This window comes from Fopius arisanus, unplaced genomic scaffold, assembly GCF_000806365.1.
Source record: "Fopius arisanus strain USDA-PBARC FA_bdor unplaced genomic scaffold, ASM80636v1 scaffold00012, whole genome shotgun sequence".
In the NCBI taxonomy this organism is placed as follows: domain Eukaryota; kingdom Metazoa; phylum Arthropoda; class Insecta; order Hymenoptera; family Braconidae; genus Fopius; species Fopius arisanus.
The window spans coordinates 905473-924005 of NW_011887751.1; the positions used below are offsets into that span (position 1 = coordinate 905473).

The 18533-nt window shown below is 36.8% G+C and overlaps 2 protein-coding genes and 1 long non-coding RNA gene across 3 annotated transcripts in view; 2 read left to right on the plus strand and 1 right to left on the minus strand.

Moving 5' to 3' along the window:
* LOC105263014 (aromatic-L-amino-acid decarboxylase) overlaps positions 1-15230 on the minus strand; it is a gene marked incomplete at its 5' end in the record, with an annotated part of 33046 nt that extends 17816 nt beyond the window's left edge. Inside the window, 3 exon segments of the mRNA XM_011298965.1 lie at positions 12019-12174; positions 12252-12422; positions 14959-15230. Of these exon segments, the coding sequence (XP_011297267.1) occupies positions 12019-12174; positions 12252-12422; positions 14959-15222 (591 nt within the window).
* On the plus strand, positions 2096-4250 carry LOC105263011 (uncharacterized). The gene is made up of 3 exons (XM_011298961.1): positions 2096-2317; positions 2502-3420; positions 4011-4250. Exons 1-3 carry the CDS (start codon positions 2164-2166, stop codon positions 4216-4218), a joined length of 1281 nt encoding a protein of 426 aa, XP_011297263.1. The 5' UTR covers positions 2096-2163; the 3' UTR covers positions 4219-4250.
* Positions 15231-17549: 2319 nt separating the features above from the next.
* LOC105263018 (uncharacterized) lies at positions 17550-18467 on the plus strand. The gene is made up of 3 exons (XR_891873.1): positions 17550-17850; positions 17916-18071; positions 18287-18467. It is a non-coding gene; the product is annotated as an uncharacterized lncRNA (long non-coding RNA).
* Positions 18468-18533: the final 66 nt, after the last annotated feature.

Here is an 18533-nt window from a genome sequence, read left to right on the forward strand (position 1 = left end):
TCTTACAGAAATCGTTTCACACCCGCGCGCTGGCGGTACGGATTTATTATCTAAAAAGTTGAACTCTGTATACCATTCCCCATATACTTGCTGCAAAAGTCCCTTAATTAATTCGGCCACCCTCGTTAGTTGATGGTAAAACAATTTATTATTAACTATCAAATGGTAGAGTGAAATAATGATTTTCAAAATGACGCCTTGTAATTTGGAAACTGAGAAGTTGAGAGTGCAGAGTCTCATACTCTGTGCAACTGCTATACGCTAGGCAGTAGTAGAGTAGTTAATTTTCAACCAACTAATGGTCCATGTCGCGACCCACCTCCCCAAAAACCGCTGGCTGGCTCTCCTGTTCCCTCGGCTCGTTGTAATTAGGATACGGCACCCATCACACTCAACTCTATATCTATCTTTCACCTTTCCCAACCACACTTCCAACTCTCCCTGTTCCTTTCCACCCCTCACTACCTCTTTATCAAACGACAAACTCCCCCAAAATTACTCCACGTCCTTTGCCACCAGCTTTTTTCATCATCATTCAAATTCAACAAATCAACACCAACATCACATCAACTTGTAGTCGATCCCAAGTAGATCTTATCCGTTATTTCATATTTTTATCAACCAATTGTCAATCTGGCATTCATTCTCTGTATAAGTGATATAATTATAAGTAAAATAAAAATAAATTGTTATTTTATGTTATCGCCTTTTTAGATGATCTCATTGATATTTTGATGATGAGAGTTGTGATGAAATTTGATGGTGAAATGACGATTGAATTATTCATTTCATATTGCATGGATAACTGGAGTGATGAGGATTTAGCAGATGCATGGTATAGGTGGTATAATTGGTGGTTATGTATGTTGATCAAGGATGCATTTGGGATGGAGTTCATTATGCGCCTGGCTCGGCTATGATGGGCTCACGTAGGTGTGAATATTGTTACTGCATATCTGGTGAACGTAGATGCGTCAGGCCAAAGTGTCTATTGCCATTACCGGGATGCACGCCACTTTACGCTCCCTACTCCTGCTGTCCAGTCGCCTACAATTGTACGCGTAAGTGTTTAAAGTCATTACCCTGGAAAATATTTTGAATTTTAACACTTTTTGCTTCCAAATGGAAACATTGTATTTAACCGATTTTTCGATTCTCTAATTTCAATTGCAATTTATCTAGAATGTTATGAAGCGTGAAAAAACGATGTTTTTGGATCATGTCTATGTGCATGAGCTGGAAAATTCTATATAATTACGGTAAAATTTATAGGTAAAAATATGAATTTTTGGCTTATGATAGCTATCATTAAATTTTACTTTGATGCGCCGTTTCGGCTCGATCGGTCGGGTAGTTCCTGAGATATACCAGCTTTTGCAAATTTCGTTTTCCTCAATATCTCAAAAACTGATAAATGTGTATATTAGGGGCCTCACCCCCGATTTACTTGCAATTTTTTAGAGACACTTATTCTTGTTCCGTTATGCTCGTCTTAAATTTTCTTGCGTCGAAAACGCATACAATGCAAGATCTTAATTATTTAAAAAATAATATAAACTAGTGTAAAAACACGAACCAAGTACCAATTCCAACTGTAATACGTTTTCCGACCCTCGGAAAACCGTTTTTCATCATTTCATGGAAACACTGTAACCGTTCTACTTTTCGATTTCTTAATTTTGCTTGGAAACGATGTAGAATGGTCTGAAACGTAAAAATACGAAATTTAACCACCCCGTGTGTATGTGCGGATGTCCATGCGGTCACGTTTTTGAAAATTGTAGAATTAACCGGCTGAAAAAATTCCGAAAAATTCGTCATTCTGTCGAACCATAAATATTAATGACGACTAACTCTGTGCCAAAATTTTTCTACTAGAAATAGGTGAGGTCCCTATTATACTACTCCACTCCTCTCTATATCAATCGAAAAATCAACATTTTTAGGTTTCATAATCATAAACGTTGTGAACACGATAAATTAACAAAAAATAGAGATAGCGAGTGAAAATTTTGTACACTTGTAGCCCTCATAACATGAAGGATTCGTATTTTTTTTTTCCTTTCCTTTGATTTTTCAAAACAAACAGGTTCATTCCACCATTCAATTTCACTATCGACAAATGGTTGTAAAGTTGGTAAACGTTGTTATGAAGAGGGAGAAATGGTGCGTGACATTGAATGGAAGACAATGTGTGACAATTGCTTTTGCGCTATGGGCGGTATTCGCTGTGTTCCACTTGCATGCGCACCACCTCTACGAGGATGTACACCCATAGTACGTGAAGGACAATGCTGTCCATCGACCTACAATTGCAGTGAGTTGTTTCGTTATATCCCTTCACTATAATTACAAATATATTTTCATTAAGTAATTATTACATGAAATCTTTCCTCCCCGTTTTTCACTTTTTCATGTGCCATTAAATGTGAGACAATTAAAATGATAAGCGGCTCCACGACAATCGCCCATTCAATTGTAATTCAATTTTTCGTTATCAGGTGGGAGTATTGCCGTTAAATCGAGTCAAAGTTATGCTTCGTACGCATTTATTAGTAAAGATTATGCAAAATTTCGGAAAGAAACGAATTTTCTTTCACCCGGTGAAAGCGGGTATTCGACGGTGGAAGGTAGGTCGCACCGTCAAGATGATGATTTACCAAAAATTGAAGAACCACTTGAAAATGAATCAACGATATCGGGGATTGAGGTAGCATCGTCCACAGTCACTTATGAGACTGAGACGATGGATAACGAGATTCCCACTGAGAGCATGGATTATCCCAAGTCAACTACGTCAGCAGAGAGCATCACCCAATCTTGGACAAGCACCGACGGCGATGAAGCTATCGAGGCATCTAGTACCATTGAAATCTCCACTACCAGCTCCAGTAATACGACTATTATTGATTATCAATTGACCACTAACATTGGCACATCAACTGTCATTGATTACACTCTGTTGAACGAAGGAGTGGCTGACACGACTGTAAGGTCTGACGGAATGTCCTCATTAGGTCATTCAATTCCAATAGTTAATGAGAAAAATGGAACATTTCAATTGAAAACAAAAGCACGAGAGAAAATGGATAACTTTGAGAGAAACTCAACTAGCGAATATCCGGAAATTATTTTTGAAACAACATTTGGAACAATTAAGGAGAAAGTAGAAGCTAATGATGAGTCGATGGGAGGTGTCAAAGGAGCTGTCATGATGCCTGAAGATATTCTTGTTATGAATGTCACTCTAAAAACCAATGTTTCTGTGGAAATTGTCCAGAGTATTGGTAATAATTCTGTGCGGCCGTTGTCCACTGTTATTCAAAGAATCGTCAATATTACAGACAGGAAGAAGGAACAGGATTACGAAGAGTACGATTACAACGAACCTACACTGCCCCCTTCCTTGCCTAATGTCCGGTGAGCCTTCAATCAATGATAAATAAATTTGTATTTATTGTTAATATAATGTATTACAATGCCTGTAGTTAAACCGTACTCCGTTGGCCAGTTAAAGGTGGCTATTTTGGTCATTTAGATTTGCATCTCCAACGACTTGTCTAATCCGGCTTCTATCTGTTGTATTAACGTTTAAACTCGGTGTAGTTTTTGGGGTAGAAGCAAAGTGGCAAAATCCGATATATCTCGAGCGGCAAATATTGTATAATCGTTCGAAGGGGGCGTGAAAGGTGGCGGGAAAGGCTCGGTACATGCAGAGCATCATAAATTTCCTAGCATTTCGACCTTAATTCGTATTAATCCGAGCGCGGTTTACCATCCTCCACGGCAGCTGTTGGCAGTGTGGTATAGATAAATAGTGAGAGTAGTAGAGTGTCGGGTGAAGAAACAATGTACCAGATAATTCGCATTTTCCACATTTGGAATTTATAATATTTCATAATTGAAATCGTAACAAAAGGTGTCTGCTAAATGCTAACTCTAAATGAACCAGTGGTAATTCGATTGACTTCATTTTTTTCGTTTTCTTTTTTGTTTATTTGTTCCGTCAGAATCATTCCATTTGTCGCAGCAGATGCTCTTGTTAAGGATAAAGAATCAACATCACCAGTAACTGCTTATCCCCTGGGCTTAGTCGGCGTTCCACCAGAACTGAGACCAACTGATGTGTCCGCCGTTGGTAGTCCTAGCAATTTCTATAACATTGTTACCCAGGCGAATCGCTTCAGTCCACCAGTAGAAACTGAAGGTCTGTGCTGATTGTTCTGCATCTTTTCTTCTTCTCTAAGGCCCGCCTGGACGATCTATCGAACGCGGTCTTTTGTTTAAGGTAGTACTGCCGTATATCGAAGCAACCATGAGATTTTTATGAAAATTGATATATAGATAGACTTCAAAGAAAAAATCACTTAGTTAAAGTTTTGGAAGCCTGGATGGGCAGAACAATAGTTATTAATGTTGTTATTTTTCGACGATTAACATTGAGTCTTATGGCGGTTCACGGTTTTCTCTCCATGTTGAAAATTCCAACGATGAGTTTTTCATGAAATTTTTTGAGCTATACGTACAGATGCTACAGAACATCTTGTTCGTTGAAGAATTTTGATTCATGGCCTCATGTTGAGATTAATTAATTAAGTGTGGAATCAAAGGATGTGGCAACAGCGCTAAGAAGGTTAGGTGAGCTCTCATTACAGAAACACAACACATACATGGAAACACATCACACAGGCATGCAAGCCGTTGCGCAATGTTGTCAAGCCAAACTACCGCGCTAATCAAAGTCATCAGTACTCTAGCTTGACTCACGATGTACCGGGTGTACTACCATAAATTCTATCTTGTTAGTCTAAAAAATATTTAAATTTGGGATTAAATGTGTGTTGCGGGAACCACTCGGATGGCTATAAAAAGATAATTAAAAAGAAGAAGAAAAATTATTGAAGGGCGGTAACTCGCGATATTGATTGAAAAGGATTTACCAAATTTACAAAAAAATAATGATAAATATGCAGTTTACCATTGCGTCTAGCTATCACTTAATCTAGTGATCTCAAATTTCGATATATTTCAGGCAATCCTGATAGAATTTAAACGAAAGATCACGTTCGATAGATAGTCTATGCGGCTTTTAACATATTATTCTCATTGAATTACCCTATGCAGGAGGATTTGTGCCAAGAGAGCCATCATTCTTCGAGGGCCAATATCACTCGACAGATTTGAATCTTGAAATTGGCACGGGGGTTACAGTTATACCTGCAGACATCACAAATCCCCATCGGAAAAATGATGGTGTGTGCACTGGGAAATGTAGTTAGCGGGAATCCCAGACGGCAGTTTACTCCAAAAATTATTGATTTTTCCAGAATAGGGTAGATGATAGAAAGTGAGAAATCAACTCAATTATTCAAAAAGTGTCAATTCTTCGCGGGATCGACTTCACTCGATTAACTGTGACTGTATAAAATCAAAAAAATCTTTTGAAAAAAACTGCCGTCTGGCAACTCTGGTCTGGCCGTTCAGGCATTATTAAAGAGATATTTTACATTTCAATATTTTTTTTAGATATAACTACTTTAGAGTGCCTTTTTGAGAATCACTCATATCACCACGGTGAGTTGTTACCTAGCAGTGGTCATTGTATCATTTGCATCTGCTATTACGGAGAAATTGCTTGTGCCGATGAAAAATGTCCACCCGTCACATTTGGCTGTCAAAGAATTACCGACGATATCAAATGCTGCGGAAAAATTGTTTGCGGTGAGATCCTGAGAGTTGATTGTCATTTAAAATTCACCAATTTCCATTATTTTCTCCAGACACTTCAATATTATACTGTAGCCTGTTAATATAATGGTACTTTTGAAATTGTTCGTCAGGTCCAAAGGCCAATGGAAACGATTCTCCAACAGTAGTATTAAATAGAAATGACCTGCAATCATTTGATGCTTTCCGAGATGTTATTCGCACTGAGCCAGCCCCAGATTTACCTTCACTCATCGAAGATATGATGCCTTATCTCGAGCATCGAATATCGACACCGACCACTACTCCCCTCTCCAGTGACCGAGAAATATCAATGGTAAAGCCAAACATTAATATTCCAGATGAATTGGTGAATAAATATGAAGACGTTGTCATTACAACTGAAGAAACGAAATATTCAGTACCATCGGTTCTTTCTTCCGTTGACGAAAGAACTGAAGAAATTACAACGAAAAAATTGAACAATCACTCATTAATTAGTTACGACGATGAAGATGTGTTTTCATTTGATTCTATGTTAGATTTACTTTTTTCTCCTACTACTGTGCAGCCACAAATCGATGATACGAGTAGTCAAATATCTACCACTGAAAATATTTCTACACCAGAAATGATTTCGAATAATGTATCGCGTATATCTCCATCAAATAATGAAGCGTCGAACGAAAAAATGCTGTTGCATAACGCAGAGTTTGATGCTAAAGTCAATGATAGTTTTACGTTTTCAACATTTTCACAGGCTAATTTGAAAAATTCAACGTTATTCAATAAATGCTCAATTGGTTTGACTAATTGTACAAGACTGAAAGAGAGCGTTCCTGAAGAGGATAAAAATGAAAAGGCAGCTGTGAATACCGGTGGTGGGTTATTGAAACTTGCCGGATGCAATATCTATGGGCGTATGTATCGAGTTGGTAGGATAATTGTGGAGCTCTCGACGCCATGCCTCGAGTGCCGTTGCACTGATCTTGGGGTGCAGTGCAAACAACTTGAGTGTTGAAATGTATTAATGGAAATTTATAATTGAATTATCAGAATGGCATGAGTGAATAATCAATAGACATCGTAATATGGACATTGAAGAAAAGATAAGCGTGCTAACCATCACCAAAACGATTATTAGGGGAGCGGAGGGTAAAATGGATCGCCTAAGCAGAAACTCCTCCGACAATAATTTTTAATATTCACATAACTAGCTCTTACCATCGACAAAACGAAAACTCATTTTTTCTCCAATTGTCCCCAACTGACTCGTCGAAACTATAAAAAACAATTAATTTCTGCTTCATGGAATTATCATTGTTTAAGTGTTTATCAATTGAAGGTACTACATAGAATTAAAACCCGATGAGATTTTTATGAAAATTGATGTACAGATGAACTTTAATGCGAAAATTACTTAAATTTTTGCAAGCTTGGACGGACCAGAACAATAGTTATTAATTTTCTTATTTTTTTACGACTAACATTGAGTCTTAAGGTAGTTCAGTTTTTCGATTTTTCCTCAATTTTGAAAATTTCAACGATGAGTTTTTCATAAAATTTTTTGAGCTATATGTACAGATGTTAAATAACATTGTGCGCGTTGAAGAATTTCGATTCATGGGCTATAAATGTTGAAATTAATTAATTCAGTGGGAAATCAATGGATGTGGCAACAGCGCTATTCGGGTTAGACGAGTTCTCATTACAGAAACACAACGCACACATGGAAACACATCACACATGCGTGCAAGTCGTTGCGCAATGTTGTCAAGCCAAACTACCGCGCTAATCAAAGTCATCAGTACTCTAGCTTGACTCATGACGTACCGGGAGTACTACCTTAAATCTGACATTTAAACACGCACAAACGCATCAATTATTCCGCTCTTCGATCTCTCTAAAAAAAATGAAGAAAAAAATGAAAATATATAAAAAAAAGGGGTGGCCCATTCTAGCCACACGGTCCATTTTTCCCTCCCTACCCCTATTTTTCTGGTGAAGACTCTCTCTATTTGTGTGATCTCCATTAATGTCGTTATTTTATTTTATTTATTATTATCATGATGAAATCATTTTAATCGCACATATAGACTGATTTTTTGCTCATTAGTTTTTTTCATTCTGTTACACCTCTTCCCATCCACCTCGCTCTCGCTCTTTCTTTGCTGTCCTAGCATTATGACCCACTTGGGTACTTGGGAAAACGATATAGAACCAGGAATCGGGCGCGAGCCAATCTAACTGGACCATTATATATGTTGGAAATATACGCTGTACACCTTATGACTGCTTTTTTTTTATCAATATCGTTGATTCCTGACAATTTTTTTTTACTGCTCCACAAACACTCAATGTATTTCCAATACTATAGGTAGTGACAAATTATATTTTCATCTTTTAATAACGATCTCAGTAGAAACAAATTGTTTGGAAGATCATGGAAGAATAAACTTTTAAAAGACAAGTGGAAAATTTATAAGTTGCATCAGTCATTTTTGGAAATGAAAAATTTCTATTAGAATAATTTTCACGATGATATCTAGTCCTATAATTAGAATTAAAAATTTGTAGTATTAGACACTGTAATAAAAATGGAAGGGGTGTCTTTGATCACTCGATTACCAATTTGCTCATCGATTTCTTTATGGCTATCTGGAAATAATTTTTCATACTGAATATAAACATCAAAGATTCAAAGAAAATATCAGTGCTTTATTTTTCTATTCTTTATCATGCTGTGCAGACTAGACAATAAATATTTGCAACGAGGGTAGTCTTATCCCTTTGGATTCCCTGTTTTATCGTTCCCCGTGGTAAACTATGGCGGTGGTTTTTCCCAGTTTTATTTTACTCGGTTTATTTCACTTTTTTTTTCTATATTTTTGTTTTCTTTGGAGAAAATGGGATATATGAGGACAGCGTGTTTTACCTTGGCGGTGGAAATCTCTCCCTTCGCGCGTACACTCACTCTCCTCTTCTTATCTTTCACGATTTTCATTCGTCGCATTTATTCTCTCGTCCTCTTCAACTGTTGGAATTCGTCGATGTTAATAATTTGACTGGTGAGAGTCCTTAAGGATGTTCTTTACCGATATATAGCTAAAATTCACGATTTTAAATTTATTGGCAAATTATCGATGAGATTAATGTAAAATAAAGGGAATTGCTTTTATATCGCATATCAAAACCGAATTTTTGGAAAAATAAAAAAGAAAAAAAATGGATGGATGAAATCAATCTTTGTTGACGGCGAGATATAGGGCCCAATGAGACCTGTATTTCCTATTCTAAAAAGGACAACCATCGAGACTATCGATATCTCGAAAGTCTGTCACGCTTATTCCTCATTGGTTCAGGCGTCTGAGGCGGCTAATTTGAATTTGGAACTCATTTGAATCCTATTCTAAAAAGGACAACCATCGAGACTATCGATATCTCGAAAGTCTGTCACGCTTATTCCTCATTGGTTCAGGCGTCTGAGGCGGCTAATTTGAATTTGGAACTCATTTAAATTAACAATTTTTAATCAGGATTTTTATGATTAAAGCACGCTGTTGTGTGCGTTCGTTCTCGTGAAAAAAAATATTCAAGTGGGTAGAGATGAGGGTGAGCAATCAAAGAAAATCAATGGAAAAAAATACTACATACACACGCAGGCATACATACATTCGGACACAGTCTAAAAACTGCATTTTCGAACTCCTTGGATTATACTGAGATATTATAAAAATGGGAAACTTAGATTAGGTCGATTATAAAATTTCTAGGATAACATTTCAGCCGTTTGTCACTATTTAACGGCTCGTAAAGTTGTGGTGAGATCATTTCCATGCATTTTCTCTATATTTTTGTAATTCTTTTTGGAAGTTCAGAAAAAATACAGAAAAATTTTCGCACCACCTTGAAACATCATGAGTCATTAAATAATGATAAACCACAAAAATTTCTCTGATCAATTTATCGTGTCAAGCATCTACGCTACGATTAAGTTATAATCTGACGTTTTATCTCCTTTTGGAGAAATAGCAGAGGAAATTACATGGAATGGTATGGGAATATAGTATTCCCACGGAATAAATGAATCATTTGAAAAAAACAAAGAATTTAATCCCATTATCATTTTTCTTATGTAGAGGAAATGTTCTATGTGAATGATTAATGTTTATCTAAACCGATCAATTAATAGTTCCATTATATATATTTTTTTTTCTATTGTGCGTAATGATGATTGTTTTACATAATTTTTTACCTTGACAACTTATTATTAGGTTTTATTAATCATTAATCACAGTGGTGTAATTAATAATTTACATATTCATCAACAATTTCAGTATATCTATTTTCTCGCTTTCCAAGAATACTAAAAATAATCACAGCCAGTTTACTTTTTCTTTGATTTTTCATTTGTCATAACTTTGTTTCCAATTGTTGATAAAGAGGTTGATACGGTGAGGCATCTTAGATGATTCAATAAATACATTGAGTCATGCTGCTTACGTATATTATATATCGATCGTCTTTGATGTGTTACTTCATTTAATCATTTTCATCGGTTATGTGATCAATTTTTCAACCAAAAAGATTTTATATGTCTGTTTTGTCGTCATCCATACATCATTATTTTGATATCAGTCCACAGCGGGTGTTTTTTTTATAATAAATAATAAACCACTGCCATTCAGTGGTCTTTTAATAATTACTATATTCAGTCATTAATGTGAAGATTGAATTTTTACGAGTCTTTGAATGAAGAATAACACTTTTGATAAAATAAAACGAAATGATTCATCTGCTCTCACGCATCGCAAGTCAGAAAACACATGTGAATTCTTCATGAAGTGATTCGCATTCGTCGACATTCTCTGGAAATTGTCAATTTTTTTCCAAGTTACTCGAAAACTTTCTCCGCACTCTCTCTTATTTTAACCATGAGAAACGACTTTTTGCACAACTTAATAAGTTTTTGAATTCGTTGTCAGGAGGGTTTATGTAATTGTGGCAGTGCAACGAGATATACATTACCAAGTATTGCTCCAATAATCAATAGCATCACACTAATTGCACTTAAGAATCTAGCAAAACGTACAAATTTGCGGGCACGTGAGTCCTTTTTGTTTTGCTTTGGAAATATGGCTAATCCAAGTAGTGGCCCTGCTAGGGCACCAGCTACGTGCGCTGCCCAACCAACTCGTCCACATCCCAGCAATGCTGGTATGGGTAACGATGCAACATCCGCACCAGCAAGAAGTACAACAGCTACCAGACGCCAACCGGCATATCGCAGCTCACCGTGACACTGCAAGAACCCACCCGCCGGATCCACTCAGTTTATACGAGTAATAAAGAGGGAAAAAATTCAATGGACCATTGTCTGACTAAAAATCTCGTGACTGATGGAGAGCAATTCGAGAATTTAAATATGAATTTGAACTTCTTTTTTTCTTTTCATTCATATATGGGTGATTTCAGGGAAATAGTGATTATCACGAAATCACTCTTTTCATCATCATTACAAGATAATACCTGCTACTAAGGGAGCGAGTCAGTACTGAATGACCAGATATTTCCTTGAACATTATTAGAGATGAATAACTTTTCTGAATATGTGATTTACCAGTCGGTGCTGCGATATTTAAGAGTATTTATGTCAGTACCGTGTCGTAAATAATGAATTTATTCATCATTTGCTCCAGCATTTCACACACCGTAATCGGAATTGACATACGAAACGTTGTGCCGCCATGTTTCTTATTAATTTCAATCAAATATTATCATTTTTCGCTGTGGTTCTCAAGAAATATCTCAAAACGTACCGTCAATGTCGGTACCGTGGCTTTCTGAAAATGTGCTCCAGATGCGATACTGATTGACATAGGTACTCGAAAATTAGTTCACTCGGAGAGTACATCAATATCTTTCTACCAGATTCTACCAATGCATCTACGATCGTTCGGCAGAGGCTTGAGGAGCGCATCTAAATGGCCACGGTACTAACATAGATATCACTATTTCTGTGGAATCACCCGTATCAGTCGTCTGCCATCATAGGAGTGCAGATGTATTTTGGTGTTGAGTCGTTACTGTTACTGTCGTCAAGGACACCCGTCTTTGTGTAATCCTTCATGTAAACATGACGATTGGTACGATTGGGGGGAGGGGGTTGTTATAGACATGCACCGAAAATCTCATGACTGATAGAAATACGGTAACTCAAAAGCTCTAATCCATATTGTTGCAATGATAAATGAGAGAATTCCATGCCTGCGATAGGGGCAAATTATTAATGAAAAAAATGTTGGCTCGTACCAGATAGAGGTGTGCTAGATGACTCGTGAGTAGAGCGTAAACACCCGCAGATGCTCCGACAAGATAAAGACTTGGCTGAAGTAGAGATGCCCCTAGAGCACCACAAATACCACCTCCAAGATAAATCGTTGCAACTGCCAATTTTCCTTGTTCCACCTGTTGATAATCAAATTGAAAAAAAAAAAAATCTATGTGCATCAAAATTAAATTTTTTCTAGGCTATTTGATTTCACCTCAAGTGGAGTCGCCAACACTATTTGAATTACAACATTCAATGTCAAGTGAAGTGGATTTGAGTGTAATAACATATAAGTGATGAATCTCCATCCTTGAACACGCCTCTTGGGATCGTAAACTAACCATCGGCTTAGGACAGCTTCATCACTCAAACAATGAACACTGATCTGCAACACGAGCGATACAAAAAATGAATTGCAAAAATTTTTTCATCCACTTTGTTCAATTTTATTGAAAGGGACAAAAGCAATACGATCTTATTACAGACTTGAAAGTTTTATTTATGATACTACGATAGATCTACTGCGCATTCTGTGCGCTGAATTTGAATTTGGCGGTTCGAGTTGACCAATGAGGAATTAGTCCTACGCGCTTCGAGTTATTTCGACTCGCACGAACTTCATTTTTGTGTTCGTACGGTCATAATAAACGAGATCTACTGCGCACTCCGTGCGCCGAATTCGAATTTCGACTTCGGATTCGAGTTGACCAATAAGGAATCAGTCTTACGAGTTTCGACTCAGGCGAACTTCATTTACGTATCTCTGCTTTCATGATAAGGAAACTACCACTTTAGTTTACAAATTATTTTTTGCTATCTTTAATTGAATGACAGAACAAAAATCACCAGATAATCGGTACCGCATCGTGCGTCGATATTTTCAGAATTAAATCTAAAAAAAAAAACAAATGATTAATCGATATTCGTAAATTTTCAAACGATACAATGTCCCTAGCTTCTCCTTTAATATATAAGAAGAGATGACACCATTTTTCTTGGAGAGACCATCTGTATGGTTTTACGACAAAACTCTAGATGAATGTTTATTAATTAATACAAACAAATCTCTAAGCATGAAAAGAAAGAAACCATGGTGTTGCTTTAGTCTTTGTAACTTCGAGATCTTTTGCTAGTTCGGCGACCGCTCTCGAAGTGTGAACATCTTAATAAAATATAATTAAATTATTCTTACATAAACGTCTCATTCATTTATTAACTTGGCTTCCAATAAAAAAGAATTTTATTCGCTCTCTTCTCCTCGCCCCGAGATTAAAAATGCTTTGTTCCTCCTTCCTCTGTTTTTCTATTTTCCTTTTTCCTGATTCTTTTAGGTTTTTTTCAAATTTATATTCTTTCAATTCTATTTCGAAGGTCTGATGTAGATTAATTAACGGGATATTTCTTGACTTATTATAAAAAGCGAAAAATCGTGAGAAGGACAAGGAGCGTAGAGGAAAACTGGTCGACATAGATGCAATGCTGAAGGTTAATTAAATTAATTAAAACAACAAATAGTTAGTAGACTAACGTACTCTTAGAATGTTTGCGTTTCAACGGGCAGTGAGACGCTAATGACTCAAGAAAATAAAGTTTATGAATGAGAGAAAAGTTTAAAGGGTGAAGTTTGCATATTTTCTCATCTGTTCTTCCGCATCGCTGATTCATTTTTTTTTACCGTAAAATATTAGAGAATAAATGAAAAATTATCTTCTCACGTGTTCAACAAATACTGTAGAAGATAAAAACTTTTAATACAAGTTAAAAATCAATTTAATATGAATATTATTCCATGAAATGAATACGGAATACTCTTGTCCATTTGTTTTCACCAACGGTTAATTTTCAAGAGACACCGGATGTTAGACTGTAACTGTTATTTCAAGTTTCCTCTCTCTGGAATCTCTAAAATAAATATACCCCTTGAGTAGCAACATCCGAGCCATTTGGAATTAACACTGTGTATACTTGTGGAAGCATTTGTGTAGAATATTTTTCGAGTTGTACGTGAGTTACGAGTACAGGATAACGATGAAAATTCATTAGTACCTGACGTACAACCGCTGTTATCTCGTTAATGAGGATTGAAGAGTTTATGGCGCTTAATGGTGCTATTAACCCCCAACCTGTACATGTACAAAACCGTAACTATAAATAGAATTATGCTAGTTGAAACATTAATATGAGTGAGCATTTTGTCCGGTATCCACTTATGATATCGACTCCCCGCACCCTCAGAATCTCCATCAATTACCATTACAAATATTAGTAAATGTATGGTCTAGGTCCACCAAAAACCAAAAATCATTCAAGTATTAGTTTCTTTGACGAAAAATCCATTCTTATCCTCTCAGTTACCAAGAACAAGATGAAAGAAGAGAGTGAGAAACAACAAGGAGGGAAATACATCGATAAATAGTCCTGAGGTAAACTCTGTTGTCCCTTAAAAGTCGTTAACGCGACGAGTGAGTGATATTAAATTCAATATTTTGAATAGCTACAGAAGAGTAGCGGCGGATAAGTCACTCGTTGTGTTCGGTCACCGATGGTAGATGGTCGGGAGAGGTGAATTCAGAGTTTTAGTCAAATGCTCAGGACTATTTGATAAATCCATCTTTCTGTGTGTCCATTGTCTATAAATGTCCCAAAACGTGGTGTCGCTGGGGCCGCCACACCGCCACGTCCTCGCCGTGGCCTTGGATAACGCAGAGAGCGGTGTATTAAATATCATATCTCCTATACTAATTGTTTCCAGATAAAAAGGTGACCGGATCCTTAATCGGGTGACGGAAACCCATCAAACCCATCCAACCCATCCATCAAATATAAAACATCCAGAATGGTTTGGTGGACCTGAACTAGACATTTACCCAAATATTCTCCATGTGCTTTCACCCAATATTTGAATTCATTTTTATAATTACCTCGAGGATGCTAATACAGATCATGAGATATGGCGGTCTTATCCGAAATTCTGGCTTTATCAATTTCACTGAATGTTTAGGAATTGGCTTTGGCATGATTTCATCTTCTCTGATCTTCCTGAATACCGGTTTGGCTGTGATGGACGAATCGGTTGGATATGGAGATCGACCATCGGCGTATCTTGGTTCGCCTTGATCGAAGGAGATGGTCGAGATGGTGGAGATGGTGGGTGATGTCACCAGACGGGCGGCTTCGGCGTCCATTTTCACAGCTGCAAGCAAGAGCAAAAGGGGATGGGGATGGCTCATTCTTAAATTCACTTGGAAACACTCAACTTATCGCTTAAGGGCCGCATGGACTATCTATCGAACGTTATCTTTTGTTTCAATTCTATCTGAACAGCCTGAAATATATCAGAATTTGGGATCAAATTTCTGCTGCAGGCACCCTCGAATGGATCTAAAAAGATAATGGAAAAAAAGAGGAAAAACGATTAAGATTGCGATACTGATCGAAAGGGATCTCCTAAATTTATTTAAAAAATGGTAAATAGACGCAATTGTAAACTACGTATTTTTAATTATTTTTTTGCAAACTTGATAAATCCTTTTCAATCAATATCGCGAATCAGCGCTCTTCAATATATTTATATGGGGTCTTAATATATTAATTAACAACCAAAAATATACATTATTCAGAAATTAGGAAATTGGTGGAGGGTGTTAGGGGGCAATATTCAGTTGAAAGATGAAGGCTGTATGTAGCTCCACGCTATAAATTCGTGGCTGATTTCTATAGTCTTTTGAAAAGAAAAATCAGACAAAGCACTTCTCGCGGTTGAAGGAGAACAAAGGCATAGAAATACTCTCTATCCCTCTCTCTTCATCCCCCTCTCATCCCGTAAAGCTCTTCCCTCTCGTATCCCCACTCTGAGAGCTTCAAGTCACTCGGGTTGACCATAGAGGAGTGAAACTTTGCCGAAATATCCTCTTCAGGCTTTTGCCTTTCAAACCCATCCACCGCTTGCCGGCAGTCACTTTCAAAAGTAAAGTGCCAGGAATCCATTTGAACACATTTGAACTAGATAACAACTCTCATATCTACTATATCGATCCCATTCTTTAGAACTATCGAATTTAACGACTTATGCGTTGAATCTTCATTTTTAATTTTCCCGCAAAATTTTTATAACTGCAAATTTTAGAAAAACCATTTTTCTACAGAACTAACATCCAAGGAATATAAGCAAGCGGACAATTGCTCTTATATCGCATATCATATAGTTATCTTTGTGAATATTAGTGTGAGGGAATTTTTTCGAAGTGTCATACGAGACGCATTGGTGTGAGGGAAAAATTTTAAAAATTTTCCAAAATTTTTTTTTTTGAAAATAAACAGTTGAGGACAATGAGGGCCTTGTTTTACTCCACCCGACACCTCGAGGTTTTTCATCTAGAAACCATTTAGGACATTGGCTATGCAGACTCTAGCAGGCAGTCATAAACAAAGAGGACTTGGGCCTAACGTTCCCAAAACGGAAAATCCATCGGGCAGTTCGACTCTCAACCCGAATGAGATCACATCGCTCCACATTAAATATCTTCTGACATATTTTACTAAACCTTGTTATTAGAGTTTCTTTTAATTAACGGTTACTGTATTGGAACTGTTTAATAAAAGGGATGGATGAAATAAATTTTTATTGACAGCGCTAGACAGGACCCAGTACGACCTATATTTAGAAAATAAGGAGACTCAATTAGGTAGAGATGGAGGTGCGCAATCAAAGAAAATCAATGGAAAAATATCACATAAACATATACACATACATATGTCCATTCGGACCCGGTCTGAAAAATGTATTTTCGAACTTCGTGTGTCACCTCGAGTTGATATATGACAAAAACAGGGAAACTTAAATATGATCGATTACAAAGCTTCCATCCGGGAGCAAAAATTCAAAAATATATGTCCACATATGGAATTAACAGAAGGATGATCTCTTTGTTGATTTTATTAATGTTCGAGTTGATAATAAAAATAAACCTCTGAAGTATAAAGAGATGAAAAAAAGAATGAAAAAAGATGAGGCTTTATGGTAAAAGAGAGACTTCGTTATTCCAGGCTCGTAGGCACTTTGTAGTTATATCAGGAAAGAGAACTACTGTCCATGTCTCGCCAGTGCGCACTCTCTTTTCCTCGCTAATATAACGCGATTTGCATGTAATGATTATCACCAACAGCAAGGAGAAATAAATAATGATGGGCCTTGGCGAGTGAGAGGGCGTTTATGAAAAATTAGGCATGTCAGGAAAAAAATTCTTTTGTCAGAAAATAAAGGGGCACTGCAAATTCAATGGCTCATGTAAATCGACGGCGATTGAATGCATTTTACGGACGTACGAATATTGAAATGGAATATCCAGGCATATCAATGAACCTCTACTCGTTTCCGTCATTTTGGGAGATTTTTTTTCAAGTGCGCATGTGTGTTTACGATGTTTTGTGAATAATTTTGCATTAATCTGCATTCCTATGGGGAAGAAGAACAAAATCCGGTGAGTACATATTAAGCTGGTGAGTCTGCAACTAAAGAATAACTTTGTCTTGTAATTAGTACAAGTCTAGTGCAAGTCTAGCGCAAATCTAGTGCGAGTCTGGTGCAACATTTACGAAGAATATTTCTAACGCCAATTTTTTCCTATTTCTATCGTTTTTCATCAACGAAGGAGAGCAAGCCAAAAACAGAGACATAAAATTGACATTTATGAGGGTCACCTAGCACGGTTGAAGGCGCTGACGTCACGTAAATCGCAGCTGACACATTGAAGGAATAAAAGCAGCGGAGAATATAACGCTAACAAAAATTTTCCGTTTTTCCTCGTGACGATGTACGGCTCCCCTTTCAGAGCCTTTTTTTCTACTCTTCCGCACTCTATCCTTTCTATTTTTCCAGCATGCATATATGGGCGATTCCAAAAAAATAGTGATTATCACGAAATCACTCTTTTAATCAGTATTACAAGATAATACCAGCTACTAAGTGAGCAAGTCAGTGCTGAATGACCAGATATTTCCTTGAACATTCTTGGAGATGAATAACTTTTCTGAGGTATTTATGTCATTACCGTGTCTTAAATAATGAATTTATTCATCATTTGCACCATATCACACGCCATACTCGGAATTGACATACAAAATGTTGTGCTGCCACATGTTTCTTATTTATTTCATTCAAATTTTATCATTTTCTCCTACCGTTATTAAGAAATATCTCAAAACGTGCTGTCAATGTCAGGACCGTGACTTTCTGAAAATGTGCTCTAGATGCCATCCTGATTGCCATAGGTACTTCAAAATTAGTCCACTCGGAGAGTACATCAATATCTTTCTACCAGATTCTACCAATGTGTCTACGATTTTTCCGCTGAGGCTTGGGCGCTTCGAATGGCCACGGTACTGACAGATCTCCATATAAGCATATAAAATAAAAATGAAAATGAATAGAATCGAGAAAGATGAATAAAAGATATTATTGTTACCCTTTGCTGATTTGACATTTAATTATTATAGA